At 38.8% G+C, this 25,194-nt stretch overlaps 1 protein-coding gene across 1 annotated transcript in view; it reads left to right on the top strand.

Annotated features, from left to right (window-relative positions):
• The window catches only part of LOC125229340 (D-beta-hydroxybutyrate dehydrogenase, mitochondrial), a 140,942-nt gene extending 118,329 nt beyond the window's left edge, over positions 1–22,613 (top strand). Inside the window, exons 7-8 of the mRNA XM_048134154.1 lie at positions 4,834–5,007; positions 18,999–22,613. Coding sequence (XP_047990111.1) covers positions 4,834–5,007; positions 18,999–19,157 — 333 coding nt within the window. The 3' untranslated portion in view covers positions 19,158–22,613. The remainder of the gene's footprint in view (positions 1–4,833; positions 5,008–18,998) is intronic.
• Positions 22,614–25,194: the final 2,581 nt, after the last annotated feature.

The raw sequence follows: 25,194 nt of genomic DNA on the forward strand, positions 1-25,194 counted from the left end.
TACGTACAAGACGTTATACGTAGTTTTAGCGTAGGATTTTGATCAATTTTTTAACTGATACTAGTCTAAAAAAGCGTATATACATTTTTTCTGTAAAAAATGTCAAATACGTCATTTAAGCCTAGTATCGCTCGATTGTTTTACAACACAATATTAGTCTATAAAAACGAATAAGTGTTATACGTTCTTCTTATTTTGTATGGGTATCATATTAAACGTAAAAAAACTTTTAAAATGAGTGAAAGTGCTGCAAACTAGCCTATAAAACAGTATATGCTCCAACCTTTGTCAATCCACCCGCCAGCCGAAAGATACTTTATGCTATGGAAAAGCCATCAGTGACGAGCTGCGAGCACCGGCGCAGCTTGTGGCTGACAGTACGAGAGCGCAGCTGGCTTTTTTCGCGCGAAATATTGATCGAAACCAAACGAAGTTAGGAAAAATACTGAATGATTGCATTTTTGATACATTTTAACAATAATAACTATTGTTTACATTTCCTACATCATTTCTATTGTCATTTTTATTCGAGATACAAACATTTAACTCGATTTTCAGATATTATTGCTCGAAAGCAAATACGTCTTTTTAGCGTAGTTTGCGGTGGGAAAGTTGTTCGTATATAGTTTTTTTTGCAGCAAACACTATATAATATGAGGTATATTAATATTCCACGGTTTAAGTATTTAACGTTATCCTTTTTGGTTTAATTTACAGTAAAACAAGTAAATAATTTGCAATTAATGAATGAGAACGTTAGAGATGAATGTTGATATAGAGAAGGAGGGGTAAATCCAAACAACGATGAATGGATTATGTGAAATAGGATATTAGAGAGAAAGATATGAGTGTTGAGATGACGAAAGAGGAGAATGAAAGAGAAAGACCTGTTCTGTGATAAGGGTATGAGGAATAAGAAGGAGAAGTATTGGCAGTAGTCTACATTTTCAACTATGTTTTATTTTACAAACATGGAATATTAATATGAATATAATAGGAAATTGAATATGAAAATAACCATATTTTTGATAACCAGTATCAAAAAGCATAGGCATGTTCGTGTGAAAGTTAGGCCTATATAATAAACTTACGGGGTCATCTGCCACTGTTTCCAGAAAATCCATTAAATGACTATTTTGTTGTAGTCGAATTCAATTTATAACTAATTATTTTGATTGACTTTGATTTTGATACTCTCTATAAACTTTTGGATCGCAATTTTTGTATTGTAACATTGTTGAAGATTTTTATGGTTACTAATCCAGTCATTTCTGAATTGCTCGATGTTATCTGTTTCTTAGCTTAATTCATTTCAGGGTAGTTCGACGGATTTAATGTTTTCGCAACAAACTCGACATCATTCTCTTGATACCAGACCGGTACTTGGCGAGCGTAGTAAAAAGCAGCTTAATCGGACCAGAAGAATATTTGATCCCTGTACTTTCATATACTTAAGCAGAACCTGCTTATGAAGGCATTCCTTCTTGTAAATCTAGGAATGTAAGTTTCCTTAAACAAAAAACGAATGGACAAATTGCTTGCCAAACTGCTTGGATGCGTTTTGGATGTATTTGTTTCATGTATATAACCAGCCGCAGTGAATAACGCTCTTTAGCTTACTGAACTATTGCTACATATTCGCACAATCTCTAATAGAAATTGGTAAACTTGTTTTTTGTTTGCAAACTGTTCGTCACATAATAATTATATTATCTTTTTCTCTAAATTTTTTTATAGAAAAGAGCCAGATTTTTGGAGCGACCATGAAATTCTTCTAAACTGTATGTATAATTCATGCGAAACCATTTGGTAGTAGGTAGTGTAAACTGCTTTCTAACTCAAATCCTGTGCGGCCAATTTCATAGTCATCCAAATCCTTTGCAGATAGATTGGTCACAATTAAAACCCGTTGTTGTTCTACCTCTCATCTTGGCATTAAAATTACATAATTATAATTTATTTTGCCTCCAATTCTCAGATGTGACGCGATAGATTGACATATGACATATGATATAAAAATTGACCTTTTTTTCAAAGCAAAATAACAAATTGACCTATTTTATCATTACTTACTAACTTGTTTCCATTAGCAACGTAAGAAAGTTTCCACAAAACTCCGAATTAGTACACGTATGTGTAGTATACAGACGGCACTCTTATCATCTAGGCTTTGAGGAAAAATGACGATTAGATACTAATAATTGACTACTTACTGACTAATTTAAAAGAGCAGGTATTATTGTGTACTGTAAAAGTTTATTATATTATATTTATCACTATCCAAAAAGAATCGATAGATCTAGTTTTTTTTTTTTAGTAAATAGGGACAGAATGGCGTTTTCTTGTTTCTTTAATACATACGTTTTTAAACGACGTATTTGCATTTTGTTCCAATTTCTTCCAAATATACTAATCTATAAAGCCGTATATACGATTTTTTTGATAGTATGCGTTCTTTTAGACTAGAGTATAGTCGAAAATCTGGAAAACTCACTAGGATACTAATTAAAAAGGCCGAATAACTACGATACTGCCTTTAACTTAGAATCTCGAGTGCTAGATGGGCATTGTTGCTAAGCAATAAGATAGTATGTGATTATATACGGCGTTATAGCCTAGTTTAAGAGAAAATCCTAGATTAGAACACCGTATAAAGCATGTTTTACCGCTTTCTTGACTAGTAATATCTACCATTTTTGAAGCTTAATACTATGCAAAAAGGCTTTTATCGAATTAAAAAAAAACCAGTCGCTGTACAAACACACAAATAATGTCTAAAATAAGTAAACACTTATACCTACTATATACAAAAAGAAATAATGAAAAAAGTTAATCCGTTTTGTAGAAATTCAAAAAAGAAGGTTTTTTGCGATTATCTCAAAACTAGCTTTTGTCGAATAGCTGCCTTTTACCTTAGGACGGCAGTGCGCCAGTGACTGGATGTTCCTTAGAAACTCAGGAATCGTAATTAAATCCAATCAGAACGGAACTGGCCAACTGGTGCCGAAGCAGCGTATCTAATCAACATCGAGACAATAATTGTTTTACAATTAGGAAATAAAAGCAATGACGGTTAATTTGTAAAAAACTTCTATACTTACTAGTAGTTCAAGAGGAACCTTTTATAATTAATAATTCAGGTAAAAGTGATGATATTTATGAACTGCATAGTTAATAAACTAATTTGAAATCTAATTTTTACCTTAAAAAATCTTTAATTTATAAACAAAGACAACTCATTTCAAAGCATAAAAAATGAAAAGCTTTTCGTTATCTTAGTACCTACATTGGGATCAAGACTGGCATGAAAGACGAATAACAGGAAAACCTTTTATTCCAATACCTTTAGAAATATCCGCTAATATATCAAAACAGGTGGATCATCCTGGCATATCAAAGCCGTCAATTTCATATCTTTTGTCACGGTATTGAAAAATTATTTATAAGCTTTCTCAAACGTAGATAGAATTTATCGTCTATACGTTCGTAGTTGTTACCTACTAGTATTTTGTCTATAGTCAGCGCAATGTCAAATGTCGTCGCTACGCAGTGCGTTGACGTTTCGTCAAGCAGCAGCCAAGTTGACTAAGGCCCACTTGCACCAACCACTTAACTCAGGGTTAGTGCCTATCATCTGTCAAATTTTTATATAAAATGATGGGTTAACCCTCCGTTATCGATAGAGCAAATGGCCCTAAGTAGACTCGATGCCGACGACGCTCGGTAAACGCTATTATGGTGTAGTGTAACCCTAAGAAGTCCAATATTTTGATAATCCCGTCTCCTCTTCTTCTTCTTCTTCCTGCCCTTAATTCCATGATAAGCCCATATGGTTTTATACGTATAAAAAGGGAATTTATCTTCTACGCCAGGAGGGATGAAAGTGGACGTACCTTTAGTTCAAAGACTAAATTCTTATAATTCATTACAAAATAACGATTATTTAGGTCAATAATATTTCGGTTCATAATAATATTACATAATTATAGGTGACGTAAAATCAGTAGTACTCGTATGTAAAGCCTGACAAGATTTTATTTGACCCTGAAAGAGTGTCGCTATAAACCGCTTTCATATGGCAATAATGTGCGGACGTCATATATAATGGGGACAGCGTGTACTGGTTTCGCGTTAATATTGGTAGAAAAATAAAACATGGTTTTAGAGAATCAAAGTTTAATAAGCACGGTTTAAATACTCGCTACTAGTTTCCGCACAGCCTAAAATCCATAAATCTTGTGCTTTTATCGAAGTCGTCGATGTTTATTTTCTTTTTGCGTGGGACCTTGTTTTGTACTGGTGTCAATGATGTAACGGCCTCCTTATTTCTATAAATATTTTTCACGGCAGAGAGAAGACACCTTAAATAAGAACAAAAAATATATTAAGCTAAATCGAAACCAAATAATCAGTACTGGAGAACCGCACTATAAACTGTCAGTACCGGACATGTCATCAACCGATTTCGGAACATTGTTATCGAAATACAGTGAAATTCTTCATCCTTTTTTATTGTAAGTAATTTATCACGTTAAGTATAACTATTTTCACTTTTCAATATATTATTTTAGGCATATTTGCGATGAAACCGTTAAAAAATTTAAAATATTCACTTCTCGTTTACATCACTGACATACGATGACTTTCGACGACGGGTGTCAAATGGTAATTCTTGCCAGTAAAAGAAATTAGTTCAGCTGGAAATCCGCAACGTGGCGAGGGTCAAATAAAAACTTGTCAGGCTATAACCGTGCTCTCAAGATTCTATTTTATAATATTCCTAAATGTTCCCGTAATTTTGCTCCCTTCTTGTGACTCAATCCGGTATTGCAGGTGGTAGTGGCGGCCGGAGAATACACGACGGGCAGCGCCTGGCTGTCGGAGGAGAAGCTGCTGGAGCAGGCGCGCGACATGTGGAAGAGGCTCAGCGACGAGCAGAAGGGCGCCTACGGGGAGGACTACTTCGAGACCGCGCTCCGCAGCCTCGAGAAGTACACCAAGGGCGCTGTAAGTATTCACTTTCACTACTTATACGTCAATGGCGAAGGAAAAATCTATGAGAAAGGGTCGTTTTCGCGTAGCAGCAAGGGTTCTGGTAGCTGCCGGCCCTCACTATAACAAAATACACCACCACCACCATCCATCCATCACCATCCATCGTAGGCTACGTCTTTGCCTTTGGCTAGTCTGTAAGAGGCCAAGAGTAAGCCCATTTATAATAATAATAATAAAAAAACCTGTATTTAATATTGGTATCACAGTTCCCCAACACCTACGAAGACGGTTTAAGAGCAAAAGGAGTTTTGCTAACGCCTTTCATCTCAACCTACCCTTAGTTTGACATTTCGGTGACGTGGCGTTTAAGTGATAGCATGTGGAAGAGGCCTACACAACACACGTGTACAACGGAACGTGTATTTATGTGTAGGTATACTATATGTGTTTCACATAGGGTTGTTAGTTCATTCATCTTCATTATTTATTATTGATAAAACAAAAATAAATTGAAATACATAGATATCACACACAAAAGAAAAAACGACAAGGTCCACTGGTGGCCGAGCCTGGAATCGAACCCGGCTCTTCAGCTTACTCGGCTAACGTCATTACCACTAGACCAACCGCCCGCCCAGCACAAAACAAAAATACTTGACATTATAATGACATCGACTGACCCCGATGTTATTAAGTATGACCTGGATTAATACCGGCATAAACTAGTTATAGTGGTCATGAGTCAAAATCAAATCATGAGACGCAAGAGAGCCAATATGATTGTAATTCAATCTTAACACATCAGGGGGTTCGAATCTTCATTTATTTGAGAGCAATACTTGTTCCTGTCATGACTTTTCTATGTATATAAGTATTTATATATTATATATATCGGCAAAATCTGTGTAAGAATGTCCTATAATATTTATTTATTTATTTATTTTGGGCCGACTGATAAAGACGCCTGACTTTGGCAGTTACCTGATTATATCACTACATCGCGCTGAAATTTGTACCTTTCCTACGTTTTCCCGTACATTCACATGCAAACGGACTTTTCTAATGAAACTAGGTATTATTAAATTATATTTCCTAATAAAACCAAACCAAGAAATAAGCAACATGCAAATGACCAAAACTCGGCAAAGCAGAAAGAAAAGGGCACCACTAGGCGGTTGGGTGAGTCATAGCGGCAACATACTTGCCGAAATACCTGTTTAAAACCAAACCACAACGCTAAAAAAGGAGTATGGTTCAGAATTGAATTATTTGAAAGAAATGTCAAATGGTCTAAGAGCCGAAACACAAACCTTGAAGGAGACGTAGCCGAAATAACAAAAAACCTAGGTGCAACCACGAACTGTCTGACCCTAACATAAAATTATGGTAAGCTACTCAGCTAACGACGTGACCACGATATGACAGAGTGACCTCTCATATTTCAAAGTGCTTAATATTAATCCAGACGACCAGCCGGTCGACAAAGGTCGGGCTGATTTGGCCCGATGTCATTCAGATTGGAGTTAATTTACGAAATGAAATAATCCGTTCGCTGAAATAAGCATAATGTAATATTGAAATACAATTTCCATCTCTTGTTCTTCAATTTAGTACCATGGAAACATATGAATAGGATCTTAGATACTTTACATTTGCAGACTCAATAATGATTAGCTAAATAGTTAATTTTTCCAGTCTATTATACAGAAATTTTAAATCATTTATGTTTATAAGCGTTATCGAGATTTAGTCTTTATTTACTTATGCATAATATATTAGAACTAATTATGTAACTAACTCGCATTTTTATTTCATCTACAACGGAATTAATGGAAGACTATAAGTAAAATATTCTATCAATTTGTATACCAATATTAACAAATTAATTCGAGGACAGTTCCGTGAAGTCTCCTTGCGTCGTAATACCATATCCGACGTAGGTATATCTACCTAAAAGTTCGTTGAATTTTGACATTGTGCTTCATGAACCGAATATTTTGCATTCAAAATTAGTTAAAGCTAACGTTATAATGGCATTCCATAATTTTGAATAACAAATTGTAATTCGTCGGGGAAGCCTGAAGTATTTCGGAGACCGACGTCGGCGCTGTTATTGTCTTGTGACTTCGCAGTACCTAAAAGGCTTGGTAATGGAATTATGAGTAGCGGCGAAATTGACGATCAAAATTGGCTGTCTCATCACCCTCGCCTCGCCCTACAAGCCCTAACTTTTACCAAACGTAAATAGATTATGTAAAACCTACATTAAGGTTCTGCTCGGACAAAAAAAATATTTGGCTTCTACAAAAATTACCATCTAGGTTATTCAGTGAAATGGGAACACCGAATTATATTCTTTATCTTGTACCTCTTCCGTGGGCACCCTGTAGTGACCTTATCGTAGGTATGTAATTACTCAATAAAATTAATCTCAATATAAAAACTCTAAATCTCTGAAATACGCGGTGCATTACATGAGGAATCTGGAAGATTTTAATCACGCACTTCTCTGGCCATAAGAAAGAAAAAATAATATGTCTTTAAGTCGTCTACGGCGAAAAATAAAATATTTTCGTATTTTTTGTATAATTATTTACCTGAAATGTAAATAATTGTTATCAGTAAAAATTTTACTTCATGAAACCTAATATTGTTTTTAAAAATTTTTTTTGGACACTTTTCGGTACCTATCAATAAGGATAAGTAGTTCAAATTATGCCTCATAATGGCAATGGCAGAAGTATTCATTAAACGAAATCCAGAAAAAACTATAATTATGATATTTTAGGCTTGAAATGTGATCAGAAATAGGTACGCTGTTAAAATTATTCAGTTACACCATGTTTATTATTAATAGGGATTACATATTAATAGGTTTTTGTGAGTTTTTTTTTAATGTTCTATTGATGGCAGTCATTAAAAATTTCTTATGAGATTTTGAAACTTGTACATTGTCTACGTTGAGCCGGCAGGTATGAAGGGACTGAATGATTTCCCTTCGGTTCCGCGAACGACGCCGACTGAATTATAATCTTGCTCCAAAGACATGGCTATTAAATTAAGCTTCATTATTTAATTTGGCTGTTTCATATCAGGAGTTGTCTGTAACAGACCTATATTCAATTGAGCTGTAGACAATCCTGAAACTGATTATAATTTGTTCAGCGACTTTTATAAGTAAGTAAAGTTGTATTTTGTTTTTTATTACATGCACTATATAACGTTTATTGTAAAACTTAATATATTTTTAGAGCGTGGCAAGCAAAGATAGTTACAAGTACATACAACGATACATTGAAACTGATATCTAATTTTAATTAATAAAAAAATAGATGATAGCAGGTACTCGTGTACATCGTACATCGTCGTACCTATCTCGTGATAGGTGTATTGTTCGCGTGGAGGATTTATAACTGTGCTTAATTAAAAAGCAGATCTGAGGCTTACGCAGCTTTTTACGATGTTCCAGCAGAATATTAATACTTAAACCAGTACCTAAAACTGATATTTTGGTGTCGCTTTTGAGTTACATTATTTCATTACAATTTAATTAAGGGTCCTTAAAAATAAGTAAAATACCTACATGAATCCATTAGGAGATTTACTGCTGACCTTGTAATATTTATTGTCAAACGTGGTTTTGCATGGTGTAATTTGTAGAAACATTTTTTGACAAAAAAATAGTTGACAAAATAATTTAGTCCAGTAATTAATTTGACAAAAATAAAGTTGAGCAAACTTTTCTTGTCCAACTGAAGCCTTGGGAATAAAACTGAAATTATCATTTGACAATTTTAAGTTAAATTTGGCAAACAAATCGTCGGTAAATTAAATTAATCCCGTAGAAATGAAAATGCAAATGCCTAAATATTTTCGAAATTTGCGATGTGAAATTTTGACCAAACATGTTTTTGGGATATAAGTTTTGCCATTAAAAACGTTTGCGAAATAAAGTTTTGTCTAAATAAAATTTGACTAAGTAAAATTGTGCCAAATGATAATTTGACCAAACAAATTCATTGCGAAACATACCTTTGCCAAACAATACTTTGGGAAATGAAACTATTGCGATATGATTATTGGGAAATGAAATTTGACGAAACGTTTTTTGGCGAAACGGCAGGACACCGATTCTACCTCTATTCATCTTTACTACCTTAAATTCACATGTTTACGTTACGGTTTCTAAATCAACAATTCCCGTCAACTTTGTACAATGCCACGTCAGCAAATTTTAATTGATCCTATTTTGTTACCAACATTTAGTAATATAATTCGACTTTCGTAAGATATATACAGGATAATTGTTATAATTAAGAAAATATAGATACTAGAGAACCTTAATGACGAAATAAAACTTAATAAAATCTCAATTCATCAACAAAATCTTGGTAACAAAATAGGAATTAATAAAAACAAATTTAACTTTTCCCTTAATTTTTGTACAAAGTTGACGGGAATTGCTGAAATAATCGACCTCTTAATTTTTTACTAACCACTCATTGAAACCTAAAATACATACCTAAACAAACGGATACGAAAATAACCATAACGAAAATAAATTGCCTAGTTACATCAAGAAATCGAAAAAATAAGACACGTTTTCTGAATGTATCAAATCAAGGGTGAACAGGCATCTTCTGGGCGAGCTCACTCTATCGTAGGCCACGTCTTTGCCCTTTGGCTAGTCTGTTGTCAAGAGTAAGCTCATTTATTATTATTAAAACAAAATCAATTCACCTAAAATAGGTAACAAATGAAAATACAAACAGTATGGCAGAGGCTCAGAAGTTATTGACGTTGTAGGATACATTAGGTACTCGTCATCATAAACTTCACCGAAAATGTAGGTACGTTCTAAAACGTCAAAGGCGTATGTGCAGAGGCTCTGTTTTGTCGCACATCAATGATCCAATTTCAAAGCAAAGTTCAGTCAAAAGCGACTGCCAAGTTTGTCTGTTTCATCCTCTTCACGAATACTAGGAGAGTTTTATACTACTCGAATATGGGACACGGCAACTTGAATAAGCCACGCCACAGTATACAGATTTATCTTATAAATTGAGAGGTCCTGCATGTTTTTGAAGACACTTTGTTGCTTTATTTAGGAACAAAGTAAAAGTAGTTATTTCTGGACCCGCATGCCACATAACGTAAATAACGTTAGTTGCACTTCTGCACGGACTATCAAAAGTTCTGCTATATGTTGCTAATTTAGTTAGGATGTTGTACTATATTATATAGTACTGACTTAGTACTATAGTAGAACTAATTCCAATAAGGCCTAGTTACCCTTTGGGTTGGAAGGTCAGATGGCAGTGATTGTCACAGCGGACCCCAGGCTCCCATGAGCCGCGGCAAATGCCGGGATAACGCAAGGAGGATGATGACTTAATGAATTAAGTATAATGATTGATTTTTCCTTGTCGGAGGCTATATTTCCGAGCTCATATAACCTGGAAACCTTGAAATCAAGGGTGAACAGAACAGGCATCTTCTGGGCGAGCTCACTCCATCGTAGGCCACGTTTTTGCCTTTGGCTAGTCTGTGGCAAGAGTAAGCCCATTTATAAAAAAAAACATACTCAATGTACACTTAATATCAATCATTCATTCATTCAGCTTCATTAGATTCCAACAATACACAAATACACAAAATACACAAAAAATAAACCAATATTAAAAATACATTTGTATGCATTTATACAATACCCATTTATCTTGCATCTAAACATAAAGGAAGCTATTATAATTTAGCTCTACTAGGTTGAAATGTCAGATGTGAACTATGTCTAGATAGTACTCGTTAAAGCGCAGAGCTTGTATATCCATCCATCGTTTTAGAGTGTGTTCACATCATTATTATCGGAATTGTACCAGGTGACAGTTGGAAAGTATCACGTCGTGTAAGTGGTTTTTACCTATTATACAAAAGTAGTTCACATTTTCTTCTTGTTTTCTAGCCAACTTTGAGAGTGATTTTATTAAGTACCTATGTTTCAACAATGTTTAGTTTAAACACGCATAGATAAAACGCTGACAATTTGAAACGTCTGAATGCACTCTTACCAAGCACGGATGAGCGTTCATCTCGGCAATTTGTGTCCTAAATCAACTTTGCAGGTGTTTGTTTAACCGCTGTACATTTTCGACACTGTGATAATATTATGAACTCTCAAACTACATCAAAGTTGGTGTAATCTTGTGACATCTTTTATTCAATGCGCTTGAGGGAATTTATATGGATTAGAATTTTGTGGAGTATACTTGCCTTGTACGGTATTTTCAGATTTTAGGCTTGCTGAAGTGTCTGACTGTAAATACTGGACATTTTGAAGATTATTTTGCTTAGAGCACCGAACAAAAACCGTAATCTACATGTAATAAATCTCATTTCTCTAGATAATGGAATCACGAGTGATTTTTTTTTTAAATAATTGACAGGGTGGGGATTAAAATTATACTTAATTTAATTTAATTTATTTATTATAACAGACAACAAATGGCCTATAACGGTTAGTACTTATACATTATTGAATATTTTAAAGCTAATTGTTAGTATAACATAAAACAGAAAGTAGACAACACAACAATACAGCAATAAAACACTCACCTAGTGGCGGTCATGACACACTCAAAATGCCACGAACTTAGGTATATGTAGATTTACAAAAAATGGAGAAATGAAGTACACAAAACCATTGCCAGTTTTCCTTTGTCATGATCATCCTCCTTGCGTTATCCCGGCATCTGTCATGGCTTCAGAAAGCCTGTGGTTTACTTTGTCAATTGCTTTTGTTTTAGAGGTCACTTTCACTAGCGCCTCCCGATCATGGACGTCTAGTCTCACCAATTTAACTGGCGCTACTGAGACTCTAGTGTAGAGAGTCCTTAAAACATTCCGTGCCACTCACCCGATATACAATTGCTAATTCGAGTCCAAAAAAACTACGACAGATACGTCAATGTCACAGCTGTCAATGTCACTTATGTCACTGTCAAAATACTTTTCAGGTTTCGACAACCTCATTCTTTATTTGGCACGTAAGAAATCCAAGAATACTTGATGATAAAATTGTGAAGAAAATTCGTTTTAGTTTTTTTGTTTTAATTCTCATACGTCAAATTAGTTCCACCGGTCGCACTAATGATAAATGTTGGTAATTCGCATTATATTACGTGTATATGTGACAATCAACATCACCTTCATTCACGTTGCTAATAATAATAAAACTTAGAATAATAATAATAATAATCCTTGGCGAAAGAGAACTGGCGCAAACCTGTGGTACTAAGTACTGCGGACCGCAGGGCGGTATGGGAGAGCAAGCAGTTACACGGGCGGTTCTACAAGGCCCTCACGGGACCCGATGTAGACCTGCTCGCATCGGTGAACTGGTTACGATTCGGGGACCTCTTCGGAGAAACCGAGGGTTTTGCCTGTGCAATTGCCGACGAAGTTATGATGACGAACAACTACCGGAAATATATCCTGAAGGACGGTACGGTCGACATTTGTCGGGCATGCCGCCGTCCCGGAGAGTCACTCAGGCATATCATTTCCGGTTGTTCTCATCTAGCTAACGGTGAGTACTTGCACAGGCATAATCTCGTAGCCAGGATCATTCACCAGCAGCTTGCTCTTCAATACGGCCTTGTGGAACGCGAAGTACCGTACTACAAGTACATACCTGCGCCAGTTCTCGAAAATGGTCGTGCCACGCTCTATTGGGATCGATCTATTATCACTGACAGGACTATTGTAGCCAATAAGCCTGACATTGTCATAATAGATCGATCGCAACGCCGGGCCGTGCTCGTCGACATCACCATCCCCCATGATGAGAATCTCGTGAAAGCCGAGAAGGACAAGTCCAGTAAGTACCTAGACTTGGCTTACGAGATAACCGCCATGTGGGATGTTGATTCGACGATCATTGTCCCGATAGTCGTTTCAGCGAACGGTCTCATAGCGAAGAGTCTCGACCAACATCTCGAGAGACTCTCGCTAGGTGGATGGATCAAGGGCCAGATGCAGAAGGCAGTGATCTTGGACACAGCGCGGATAGTCCGACGGTTCCTCTCTCTGCAGCCCTAACCACCGGCAGCTTGGGCCCTGCCCCGCTGCTGGCGGCACCCTAGGTTAGGTTTTTTATAATGTGTTTATATATTTTGTATTGTTTTGTATGTGGTTTTGTATTTTACTTTTATAATCATATTATAAGTAGCCTAACTTAAGAAGAAAGATAAATAAAGAGAATAATAATAATAATAAAACTTACTCAGGCATATTATTTCCGGTTGTTCTCATCTTGCTAACGGCGAGTACTTGCACAGACATAATCTCGTAGCCAGGATTATTCACCAGCAACTTGCTCTTCAATACGGCCTTGTGGACCGCGAAGTACAGTACTACAAGTACTTACCTGCGCCAGTTCTCGAAAATGGTCGTGCCACGCTCTATTGGGATCGATCTATTATCACTGACAGGACTATTGTAGCCAATAAGCCTGACATTGTGATAATAGATCGACTGCAACGCCGGGCAGTGCTCGTTGACATCACCATCCCCCATGATGAGAATCTCGTGAAAGCCGAGAAGGACAAGTCCAGTAAGTACCTAGACTTGGCTCACGAGATAACCGCCATGTGGGATGTTGAATCAACGATCATTGTTCCGATAGTCGTTTCAGCGAACGGTCTCATAGCGAAGAGTCTCGACCAACATCTTAAGAGACTCTCGCTAGGTGGCTGGATCAAGGGCCAGATGCAGAAGGCGGTGATCTTGGACACAGCGCGGATAGTTCGACGGTTCCTCTCTCTGCAGCCCTAACCACCGGCAGCTTGGGCCCTGCCCCGCTGCTGGCGGCACCCTAGGTTAGGTTTTTTATAATGTGTTTATATGTGTTTTATATTGTTTTGTAAGTGGTTTTGTATTTTACTTTTATATTCATATTATAAACAGCCTAGCCTAAGATTTGAAAGAAATAAAGAGAATAAAACTTAAAAAAAAAAAAAAAAAAAAAAAAAAGACGCTGTCAACGTCAGACGTGTTTTTATAAATTCTCTTGTATTATTTTACAATTTTTGTGTTTACATGTTGCTTTTATAATTGTTTTTGAGGAAAATATTGCCCACGATACGAGTTCATTCTATCATGAACACATGGGCAACAAGCAAGCCTGACAAATAAGTACAACATGTGTCGACAACAAAAATGATCACAAGAAGCAAAGCACGAGCTCTACCAGCGTCACTACTAACAAGCGCACGCCCACCACCCTCGCCCGCCTCGTCCGTCTCCTCGCAACCGCCGTCGAGTGACGAGTTCGCCACCGCGGCCGACACCAGCGAGTCGAGCGACGAGAGCGGGCCGCCGCCACCGCCGCCACGACCACCTGCGCGACGAGGGCGGCCACCGCTGCCGGCACGCTTGGGGCCTGCGGGACATCCTGCCCCGCCCACGGCTCCCGCTGCCGGTGGTGTAGTGCGTCGCATGACATGGACTCGAGAAATAAACGAGAATGTCATGCGCGCCTATTACGGGGCTTCAGAGGGGGGAACCCGGCTATCCGCGTACCGTTCTAGAATGCTGCCTCTGTTCCAGGCACTCGAGCCATCCACCACCGTATCGGAGCAGCGTCTATCGGATCAGGTGCGCGTCATTCAGCGGTCAAAGCGGTTGGATGACGCCACACTTGATCGGCTTCGCCAGGAGGCTCTCGCTGCTCGCGCGGGCCCCGCCTCGGGGCGGGATTTGCCCGCCATGTCGCCGGACCCGGTGCCCGAACCCGACCTGGCACCGGAGGCGCCGCGGGTTGATTCCGGTAACGACGGCGGGGACTTCGCGAGTCAGAGCGTAAGTGAGCCTGCTAATGAGCAACTGAGGAGGTCTTTGGAAGAGGCGATTACGCAGTATCGCTCCGCAAACAATCCTAGGCCACGATTACCACGTCTGCCTATGAATAGACGCAATCTAGCGTTAATGGGAGCCTTAAACGCTTTACTAGAGCCATTTATACGGACTAGTAAAGATCTAGATGATACACACTCGATCATGTACTGCGGAGCCATCGCGGCGTGCCGTGTTGCTCGAGTCAAGTTTCCGGACGCTGACCGTGCAACTAGGACCGTCGGAGGTGTCCCTGCATGGCAAGTACGGATCGAGCGTCGTATCAACTCGTTTAGGACTCTCATTGCAAAGCTGATCTGCTTCAGAGGGGTAATAATCGCCCCCGAGTAATGCGCTTTGTGAACCAGGCGTTCGCGGGGACGGACATCAGGCCCCGCGACTATTTGGCCAATGTCACAGAGCGCATCGACTTCCTGAAGCAGAAAGTCTATGCATGGGCAAGCCGTATTCGCCGCTACAGAAAGCGTGTGGACCGATTCCAGCAGAATCGTCTTTTTCAAAGCGACCAAAGGAAAGTATACCGAAGGTGGGAGGAAACCGACCCTCGTGTGTCTGACGTGCGGCTGCCGGATGCTACTGCCATGTCTGATTTCTGGCGTAGCATCTGGTCGGTGCCCGTCGAACACACGGAGGGTGAGTGGATGACCGTTGTCGAACGCGAGTGCGAGAACATCGAACCTATGGGGGCTATCACCATCAGCCCCGACGACGTAAGTTGTGCTGTCCGTACGGCCCAGAACTGGAAAAGTCCTGGACCGGACGGATTGCACAACTTCTGGCTAAAATGGTTTCGATGCTCGCACTCGCGTTTGGCAACGCAATTTCAACAAGCCCTCGATCTTGGTTCTCTCCCACCTTCCCTAACAACTGGTGTTACTTTCCTGCTCTACAAGTCCGGTAGTACCACGGAAGCAAAAAACTACAGACCCATCACGTGCTTGCCTACACTCTACAAGCTCCTTACATCCATTTTGAGAGCAAAAATTAACGCGCATATTGTCGCTAACAACATTCTGGCCCCCGCTCAAAATGGATGTAGGGTTGGGTCCCGTGGTACTAAAGAGCTCCTCCTCATAGACATGACCATTTGCCAACAAGTTCGGCGAAACAAGGGGGCCATCTCGGCCGCTTGGATTGACTATAAGAAGGCCTATGATTCAGTGCCTCATTCATGGCTGGGAAGGGTATTGGAGCTGTATAAACTTGATGCAGCTTTAGTATCCTTCCTGGCTGCATGTATGAGGCAGTGGACCACAGTCCTTCGTCAACCAGGAGGCAGAGATGACCCCACTGGCCCGCAGGACTTCATAAGGATTGAGCGAGGAATATTCCAGGGTGACAGTCTGAGTCCATTATGGTTCTGCCTAGCTCTGAATCCCCTCAGCACCCTGCTGAAGGATTCAGGGCTAGGTTGCCGGCTTCGGAGAGAGGGTGAAGTCATCTCTCACCTTCTGTACATGGACGATCTCAAACTATTTGCACCGAACACCCAAGACCTGATGGTGCTATTGAAAACCACAGAAGTTTTCAGTACCGCCATCAGAATGGAGTTTGGTGTCGATAAGTGTGCGGTTATGCATGTACAGCGGGGGAGGTTGTAAATTCAGAAAATTTACAACTTTCTGAGACGATGTCGTTCAAATCTATCTCTGAATCAGAAACCTATAAGTACCTTGGTATGTCACAGTCGTTGGGTATTGAGGATGTTGGCATTAGACGGTCGGTGAAGGAGCGCTTTTTCAGTCGGCTGACAAAAGTCCTTAACAGTCTTTTGTCAGGAGGCAACAAAGTGCGCGCCTTTAACGCCTGGGTAATGCCTCTACTCACATACTCCTTTGGCATACTAAGGTGGACACAGACCGAGCTGGACGCCCTGGATCGGAGGGTCCGGTCACTGCTTACCACACACCGTATGTTACACCCGCGCTCGTCTGTTATGAGATTGTACATCCCACGGAAGTGCGGAGGTCGAGGCTTCCTAAACGCCAAAAATCTCCACAACCGTGAGGTGTACAATCTCAGGAATTATTTCCTTAACAACGAGTGTGGGATGCATCGTGATGTGGTGGCAGTGGACGGAAACCTCACGCCGCTCTCCTTGGCGAAAGAGAACTGGCGCAAACCTGTGGTACTAAGTACTGCGGACCGCAAGGCGGTATGGGAGAGCAAGCAGCTACACGGGCGGTTCTACAAGGCCCTCACGGGACCCGATGTAGACCTGCTCGCATCGGTGAACTGGTTACGATTCGGGGACCTCTTCGGAGAAACTGAGGGTTTTGCCTGTGCAATTGCGGACGAAGTTATGATGACGAACAACTACCGGAAATATATCCTGAAGGACGGCACGGTCGACATTTGTCGGGCATGCCGCCGTCACGGAGAATCACTCAGGCATATCATTTCCGGTTGTTCTCATCTTGCTAACGGTGAGTACTTGCACAGGCATAATCTCGTAGCCCGGATCATTCACCAGCAGCTTGCTCTTCAATACGGCCTTGTGGACCGCGAAGTACCGTACTACAAGTACTTACCTGCGCCAGTTCTTGAAAATGGCCGTGCCACGCTCTATTGGGATCGATCTATTATCACTGACAGGACTATTGTAGCCAATAAGCCTGACATTGTGATAATAGATCGACCGCAACGCCGGGCCGTGCTCGTTGACATCACCATCCCCCATGATGAGAATCTCGTGAAAGCCGAGAAGGACAAGTCCAGTAAGTACCTAGACTTGGCTCACGAGATAACCACCATGTGGGATGTTGATTCAACGATCATTGTCCCGATAGTCGTTTCAGCGAACGGTCTCATAGCGAAGAGTCTCGACCAACATCTTAAGAGACTCTCGCTCGGTGGTTGGATCAAGGGTCAGATGCAGAAGGCGGTGATTTTGGACACAGCGCGGATAGTCCGACGGTTCCTCTCTCTGCAGCCCTAACCACCGGCAGCTTGGGCCCTGCCCCGCTGCTGGCGGCCCCCTAGGTTAGGTTTTTTATAATATGTTTATATTTTTTTATTGTTTTGTAAGTGGTTTTGTATTTTACTTTTATATTCGTATTATAAATAACCTAGCCTAAGATTTGAAAGAAATAAAGAGGAATAAAACTTAAACCAGACTGTATGCACTAAAGCTGCCCTATCTCAGTCAGGTGCAATTTTCGCCAATGTTTATTAAATTAGTCATTGGAGTCTAACAACCCATTACCAATATTAGAATGTTATTGCTGAAGGGTAGCACCTGAACTGGCTCTCAGAATGGCGCGTGGCGAAGTCAAGGGCTCACGAAAGGTATTTCCTTAGCGTATTGAACGAGTGCCCAATGTATCTCTGAGACTCCTCAGGAGATTTGGAACCATAAATTGAAGAACATTACTCAAACTTACTTACATACTCTCTTTAAGGTAAAACAATAGATCATTACATGTGCCATTTTTTATCTAAAAGGTTCATAAGTGTCGGTTGTCAATAAAGCGCTACTTGCATATTAACGTCTGTCTATCATATATCAGAGATGTAGTCTGTATATCTGCGTATCATACATAATAATAAATTCAAATACAGTTTGACAGACCATGGTGTCATGGCCGCTTCCAAAACAATGGCGGCCGTGGCAACCATAAAGCCCACTATACACTATTTCGCTGATTAGCTAATTGTAAAATATATGTATAAAAAATTGGTCACAATATCTATATCATCAATAGTTTGTTCTATACCGCAAAATATAGCACCAAATGTTATTGATACCTGAAGTGATACAAGCGCAATACCAACTTTACAACTAAAAATCACGGAAAAAAAGAAAAAAAATCGAGCGTCCTAGTATTTATGTAAATAATAAAAGACTATTAAATATATAAATCAAAGGATTGAAATAAATAATAAATAATTTATCTTGGCGTGTGTTTTTATAAAAAAGGATTATACTATTTTACAAACATTTTATTGCAGTGGCAACATCGTAGTAGTTTTTTTGGACTCGAATTAGCAATTGGAGTTATAGTTTTGTCTACCCATAGACGCTTTTCGCTATATACACATTCTTGTAGTACGTGGCACGCGCTGGTACTAAAAGGGCATGTTATTTCCAGGACGCAGACCTGACGGCGGTGACCCGCGCGCTGAGCGACGGCGTGACGCGCACGTTCCCGCTGGCCCGCTACACGCCCGTGTCCCCGCGCGAGAAGCTCAAGTCCATCCTGGCCGAGCACCTGCCGCGCTCCCTCTACGAGGGGCTCTACGCCGACTAAGCCACCACTGCCTTCGGACTACCGACCATCAAGCTTTTCCATATTTAACTTACCACCCTATTACTTTGTCGGTGGCCTATCGTAATACCTCCGAGCCCGATTGTACAGTTCTTGAACAATATCTTCTTTTGTAATCTTCCTTTCGGTATGTGGGCAGGGCACTTTGTCACGGGTTTTAATTAAGAGGTTCATTTTATCGGATATTTTAACGGTAGCCATCATTAGGTTGCTTCAGATGCTCGAAAGACAAACAGTCCAGAAACAGAAGCCCCGCGCGGCGGGGCTCCGTCAACTCATGGAACGAATCTAGCGTATATAAAGATTGGCCTTTGACATATTTATTACAGGTTTTTGAATACAAGAGATATGGATACGAGTACTTAAACCCTTTCCATGAACGCGGCATAAGCCTAACGCTAGCGTGTACAATTGTGCATATTGTGCATGTATTTGCGCAAAGTTAGCGATCTATTTAATCATCTCATGAGAGACGTGCTTAGTTATGTTGTTATCACGATTTTTATTCCCATAAAGCTGTAAAATGCTTATAGATAACGATATATAAGTATTTTACACCTTCAACATACTAGTAACGCTTATAAACGACAACCCTGTAAATAAAATTGATTAACGTTTCGGCACCTTTTATTCAAGTAAAATAGGTGCCCAAACAGTCCTCATTGTATTCTGATGCCTTTTTAATATAATTTTTGTAGCATCATCTTCTAACAAGGGAAAATTTAAAATATCCCTGAGATTGCTTTTGCGTGCAAAATTCAATCTCAAAATTACAACGTGGTTGTGTCTACACAAGATGCAAATAAGCGAATGAGAAAATTAATATGAGATCCATCGGGCCTGATAATTAAGTTAGGTGAAGTTGGTCGCCGAAAATGAGGCCATACAACGTCGGCTCGGGCTTGCATAAGCTGCAAAGTTGGAGGAACTTCGTTGGTCATTTAACCAGCTCCCACTCCCCACTTAAACACGTTCGCGGAACTCCGACATGAACTGAGGCGAGTTTTCTATTCAATTAAACATTTTCGTTTTCATCTGGTTAACTAAATTGCACTTTTTCTTATTAGTAATTATTGCAAATAAAAACTATTGTATCTTACGATTGAACCGAGTGTCAGAATTCAAAGTTCTATAGTAAAGTATTTCTACTATTGTTACATATTATGTGGTACTTAGTAAAATAATTTTCAAATCGTTAAGTTAAAGAGATAAGTACTTAAATGGGCGCTAAAGTCTAATCTTTTTCATTCAGTAAATCATTTCTATAAAAGACCCTCGTCAAATATATTAGATAACAAACGTCCGACTGACTGTGGCCGACAGCTTCCAATTAGAGGTCTGTAAAATTTTTGAGATCTGAATAAGTCAAGACATGTTTTTTTTTCGGATTTACGACTTAAAATAAAAAGTTCATTAATCATAATTAGTACATACTTATTTGAATATAATATATCCGGATTCAGAGTTTAATGTTAGTTATTCTTGGAAACAATGTTTTTATTACGCCCTAGAGTCTACAAGAAGTTGCTTCCCACAAGCGAACACTGTTATTTCCGTAAGTAATGGATACTTACAGCTATGAATATCTATTACAGCGGCGAAGTAATTTCTGTTTAATAAGTTGGTCGGTATTTCACTGCGCGCGCTCGACGCTAAATGATTGCTTCCTTTTGCAACTTGCAACTGGAGCCTAACGCACGCTTTTATGGTACCTAAACCATATTTTAATATACGTTTATGTTTTGCTTATTTTTTTAAAGTTCGTTCGTAATATTTTTTATACCGGGTCTCTCAATGCCGATGATTAATTGGGAACTGCAAGCTACAGCCAGCGTTCGATATCGCCTTTGTTAATTAGCTCTCGATCAACCGTGTCAGCGGCATATGTTTCGTTGAATATTGAACTTTTAAAAGCCTTGAATTTTAATTCTGCTTCACCTTTTATTCATAAATATTCAAAGCGACAACGAACACTAATAATACTATCAGAATTAATATGAAAGCGTCGTAAAATAACTTGCCAACGCGTTTCAGACCACTTAGTCGCGTCGCAGATGCACAGAAGGTTAGTTTTGAAACTTCTTTGCGCTAAACGCGATGTGTCAGGGTAAGTTACACCTATTACCATGTTTTACTATTATAGAGACCGAGCGCACCAGTCTTGAAAGATGATTCACCGTTAACTCGGCAACATTTGTCACGATGTATCTACACATGCTGGTGTGGTCGGTCCTAATTGTAAATGACTAGGTATTACATTATATTTAGTCAGTCACTCCTGTGTTCTGTGTAGGCGAGGCAGCGTCCACCAATCATTAATGTAACCAAAAATGTTGATTACTTTGCTTATAAATATTTTAAAATAACAAGGTTCAGGTAAAATACCACCACAAAATACCCAGATATTGAATTTATGTAAATTGACCTGTTTGTGTTACACGCTGACCGAGCCACTACGGTGCATGGAGGAAACCAATTACGTTATGTATTTACTTTTGTATCCATACATTGTATGTATATGTATTTGATTTTGTTGATTGATCATGTTGTTTTTTTAGAGTTTATGTTTAGATATTAGAATAACGGCTTAGTCAACTACACTCGAGAATAGTTTTTATTGTTCTTGTTTATAGATGTTGCATTTGTTATCTCGCTCTAAAATTAATCCACTATATATGATTAAGATTATGTATTGTTTGTTTAATGACAATTTGTTTTTATATAATAATCAAAAATGCCGATAAATGTTAGTCGGTCCCTATTAATGTCAAATCTTGTATGTATTTCTATTGATATACATATTTTATCATACATATGTATATAATTTGTTGTACTTTTCTGTTTATAGTTTTAAAGCCAAATGGGGAAGTAGCTGAGCGGGAGGTGTGACAACATCTTCATTGAACGAAAAAAGTGTGATTTATACTGGGTAATCCATCTTTGAACAAAAGAATGTGCCGATCTCGGAGAAAACGAGTGACGACGCAACCGAAGTAAACGGAATTGAGTATGTTTGCTGAGGGGCGCACGCCCGGCGCCCGGCGCCCGGCGCAGCGTCTTCGCCACGCAAATGAAGTCGAGATTTTGAATTTCGAACGAGAGTTATAAATTGCTCGAAGTTGGATTACTGTGCCTGAGGTCTAAAAGCATGGTGACATTTTCACAACCTCTCATCATCATGACATTAACGTTTGTTTTCACATAAATCAGTCACACCTCGCCTTTCTACTTCTGCTGCAGGCTGTACTTTTCTCCGTTTGTATTCTTAAATAGTATTGGTATTGTAACAAAGAGCGTGAAAGAATTTCGTCATCCAGCCAAATCCATTTGGATGACTACAGGCATTTAACTTACGAGAGAGCAATTGACAAGATTTGTTACGTGTTGATATATTTCGAATTATTGTGTTTGTATTTTTAATAAAATAATAAAGCATAACAAGATGGTTTCTTTTGACAATTAAGACAAAATTTATAGACACCAAACTTTTTTAAACTTAGGCGACAACCTTTATTATAAACGTATTTTATATATTAGCTCCCTTTTTATTAAATTTATCATCACGTGATGACAATAAAACTTAGGTTTAAATTTTTCGCCGGCAACAACAATCTATATACAGCAGGATAAGGGGTAATGGATCTCAATCAAAGTCCCTACGCTTTTAACGATTTTACACTCAGCATCCCAATCCAGATTGATAAATCCGTTGAATATTATTGCCCTGGTAAAGCTCTCAGTTTTCCACATGTTTTCCATTACATAACATATTTATAGGTTTTAAATGATTCGAATGTTTGTCTGAAACAAAATGTATTGTTTATTTATTTCATTGGGTGAATTTCATTGGGTGAATTTCATTCACTCGCTTTTCGGTGAAGGAAAACATCGTGAGGAAACCGGACTTATTCCAATAAGGTCTAGTGTACGCTTCGGGTTGGAAGGTCAGATGGCACACGCTTTCGTAAAAACTAGTGCCTTTTTTCCACTTTTTATTTTACCACTTTGTCGGCGTGATTGATATACATATTAGTACTAAATTCCAGCTTTCTAGTGCTAACGGTCACTGAGATTATCCCCGGATGGACGGACGGACGGACAGACATGGCGAAACTATAAGGGTTCCTAGTTGACTACGGAACCCTAAAAATCTATGAACGAAGATTAAATAAACACACATTTTAGAAGCATCGAGTTTTTTTACCAAATATTGAATAGAAATGTGTGAAACGAAATGAAACAAAAAGCTATTCGTTTCCAAACCAATGAACCAACTTGTTTTTCACAATCGACTATTTATAATCTTAACACCAACCAAGTGCAAATCGGACTCTACCACCGATGGATTTTTAGTTTGTAGATTTTTTTTCCTATTGCAGATACACTGCGTCCTATATAATATACAATTATATATTATATAGGACGATATTATTTGTTAAATTTCATAGTGACGGGATGACTATGCTATCAATTTTGATTTCCTTGATAGTGTCGAAATAGCAGTTTTGCGGTTTTTGCGCTAACGTTAAGTTTTTTTTTCATTTCACTCAGTAGAACATAAAAATAACACAATGTATGATAGTGCTAAAATTAAACTACTTAGTACATACATACATACATACAATCACGCCTGTGTCCCATGAAGGGGTAGGCAGAGCACATGAAACTACTCAGGTTTCAGTGCCACTCTTGGCAAATAAGGGGTTGAAAGAAAACGAAACTGTGACATTGCAGTGACAGGTTGCCAGCCTCTCGCCTACGCCACAATATAACCCATATCCCACAGTCGCCTTCTACTACTTAGTATTTTACAAAAAGTATAAATAAAGGTCTACAGTTAAAGTGTCTCGTCTAGGTGGTCATTGGTCAAGTTATACTCTATGACACGATACCTCCCCACGCATGCGCCCCGCGCTGCCGGCCGGCGCATAGAATTTGTTTGGGTTGTCATTTCTAGTACCTACGTTAGTACATAGTAATTCAATGACTAGGTAGGTACATTACGAGATGTAAATAAATGCCAGGAATATTTTATTCCCAAGAGGGTTGTAGGGTACCTCTACTTTGCTGTCAATATCTGCGGTCATCAAGAATGGCATAAATTACTAAAATATGGTAATGTAATAATAATGGATATCTTTTGGTATACTTAAATACTATACCTACTCACTTCTAACAGCATTTAGACGGGAGTCTCCTTAATAGTAAGAGAGCTAGAAATTATTTACCCTTCTACCAAAAATATCGGCCAATGGGCAGACTTAAAACTGAATATATATTTGTGCGTGTATTACCTAACATGGTAAATATATTCAGCACGTCTCAGTCAAGGAGGCTCAACCTCGGAGCATACATAGACATGATTTCGCTAGGAGTCCCAAAAGTGGAAACGGCTTACTTATCTTTTTAGAACGCTGGATATTCTCGACCCAAATAGGCCGCGAATATTGCTGCCAAAACTTATTAGTCTATATTACACAGGTACCTACCTACCTATCCACTTATAGTAGGTATGTAAATGATACACGACCAATTGCTATATACTTACATATTGAAAATGAAAGTGAAAATGAAAAATGAAAAATATTTTATTTTCCTTGAAAAAGGTTTACAATATTGCCATCAGTGGTTGGTATTTCCCTTTAGGACATATTATAAGGACATATTATTTTCTAGAAACTATTAAATCAACATTGCGTGTATCCAATATCCATATTGCTATTGTACTTACTTAGTTTTATTCTTTTTTGAACAGTGTTAAATTGCCACGTCTTATTTATACGTTGTAATATGTTATTCAGACACGTCTTACGATAGGAAAGGTTGTCTCGAAGACGATACGCTTTATACACTTTTTGACGATAAGGCCATTCGTTGTTTCCTCTGTCATCGAAAGTAAGTACCTGATACGTGTGTTCTCTATCTCAGATTATTAGGCATTCAAGTGAATTTGTATTGTCTTTATTGTATTTTACTAAGAGTTTCACACGGTGTAGTTTGTCTGGCATTAAACATTAGG

The sequence above is a fragment of the Leguminivora glycinivorella genome, chromosome 9, assembly GCF_023078275.1.
Source record: "Leguminivora glycinivorella isolate SPB_JAAS2020 chromosome 9, LegGlyc_1.1, whole genome shotgun sequence".
NCBI classification, from domain to species: domain Eukaryota; kingdom Metazoa; phylum Arthropoda; class Insecta; order Lepidoptera; family Tortricidae; genus Leguminivora; species Leguminivora glycinivorella.